This window comes from Orycteropus afer, unplaced genomic scaffold (genome assembly GCF_000298275.1).
Source record: "Orycteropus afer afer isolate SDZICR_OR568_19922 unplaced genomic scaffold, OryAfe1.0 scaffold01423, whole genome shotgun sequence".
Taxonomy (NCBI): Eukaryota; Metazoa; Chordata; class Mammalia; order Tubulidentata; family Orycteropodidae; genus Orycteropus; species Orycteropus afer.
Genome location: NW_006923010.1, coordinates 3,604 through 4,269, shown reverse-complemented (window position 1 = coordinate 4,269; position 666 = coordinate 3,604). Strand labels below are relative to the sequence as shown.

Sequence of the window (666 nt, the reverse complement as noted above, 5' to 3'; positions counted from 1 at the left end):
CTTGCAGACCAGGGGGCCACCTGAGTCGCCCTGCAGGAGGAAGAGCCGTCAACAGGACCCCGAGGCCAGCAGGTCCTGGGCACCCCATTCCAAGCTCAGCATGGAGAAGAGCCAGTAAGGAGGGCACAGACCTCACCTTTCCGAAGCGCCGCTCTTCGCTGCCGGCACAGATCATGTCATTCAGGACGATCTTGTGGTCACTGAGGTCTGGGACGGACTGGCGGATCAGCTGCTCACAGTCCTCATTGCTCAGCAGGGGGACACGCACCTCCTGCAGGCGGTAAGGTGGCGGCAGGGATTCTGGGGACACGAGAAGGGCACTGAGGGGGCGCCCTTGAGAGAGACCTCAGCTGGCCAGGGCCTCTCCCCTCCCTGGCCTTGGCTCTCAGGACAGGAATGCTCTGTCCCTGCGGGTCTGCAGCCAAATTCCTCAGCCAGCCACCTCTTCTAAAGCCACAGTGCTCTGGTAGGAATTCAAGGGGACGTCCACCCCAAAGTGGCTGGTTTAGAGGAGGTGAGCCTGCTACCGACCCCCTGCCCTCTCCAGAACCGGAAGACAGGTATATGTGCAAAGTCTGCATTGTGCACACACAGGTGCCCTCACACACACAATTACATGTATGTGCTAGTCACGCTCATTTACATGCACTCACACCCATGCACACA

General features: G+C 59.6%; 1 protein-coding gene across 1 annotated transcript in view; it reads right to left on the bottom strand.

Moving 5' to 3' along the window:
• Positions 1 to 300, bottom strand: part of LOC103213225 (mastin-like) — a gene marked incomplete at both ends in the record, with an annotated part of 38,534 nt that extends 38,234 nt beyond the window's left edge. Inside the window, one exon of the mRNA XM_042783473.1 lies at positions 137 to 300. Coding sequence (XP_042639407.1) covers positions 137 to 300 — 164 coding nt within the window. The remainder of the gene's footprint in view (positions 1 to 136) is intronic.
• Between the last annotated feature and the right edge of the window lie 366 nt (positions 301 to 666).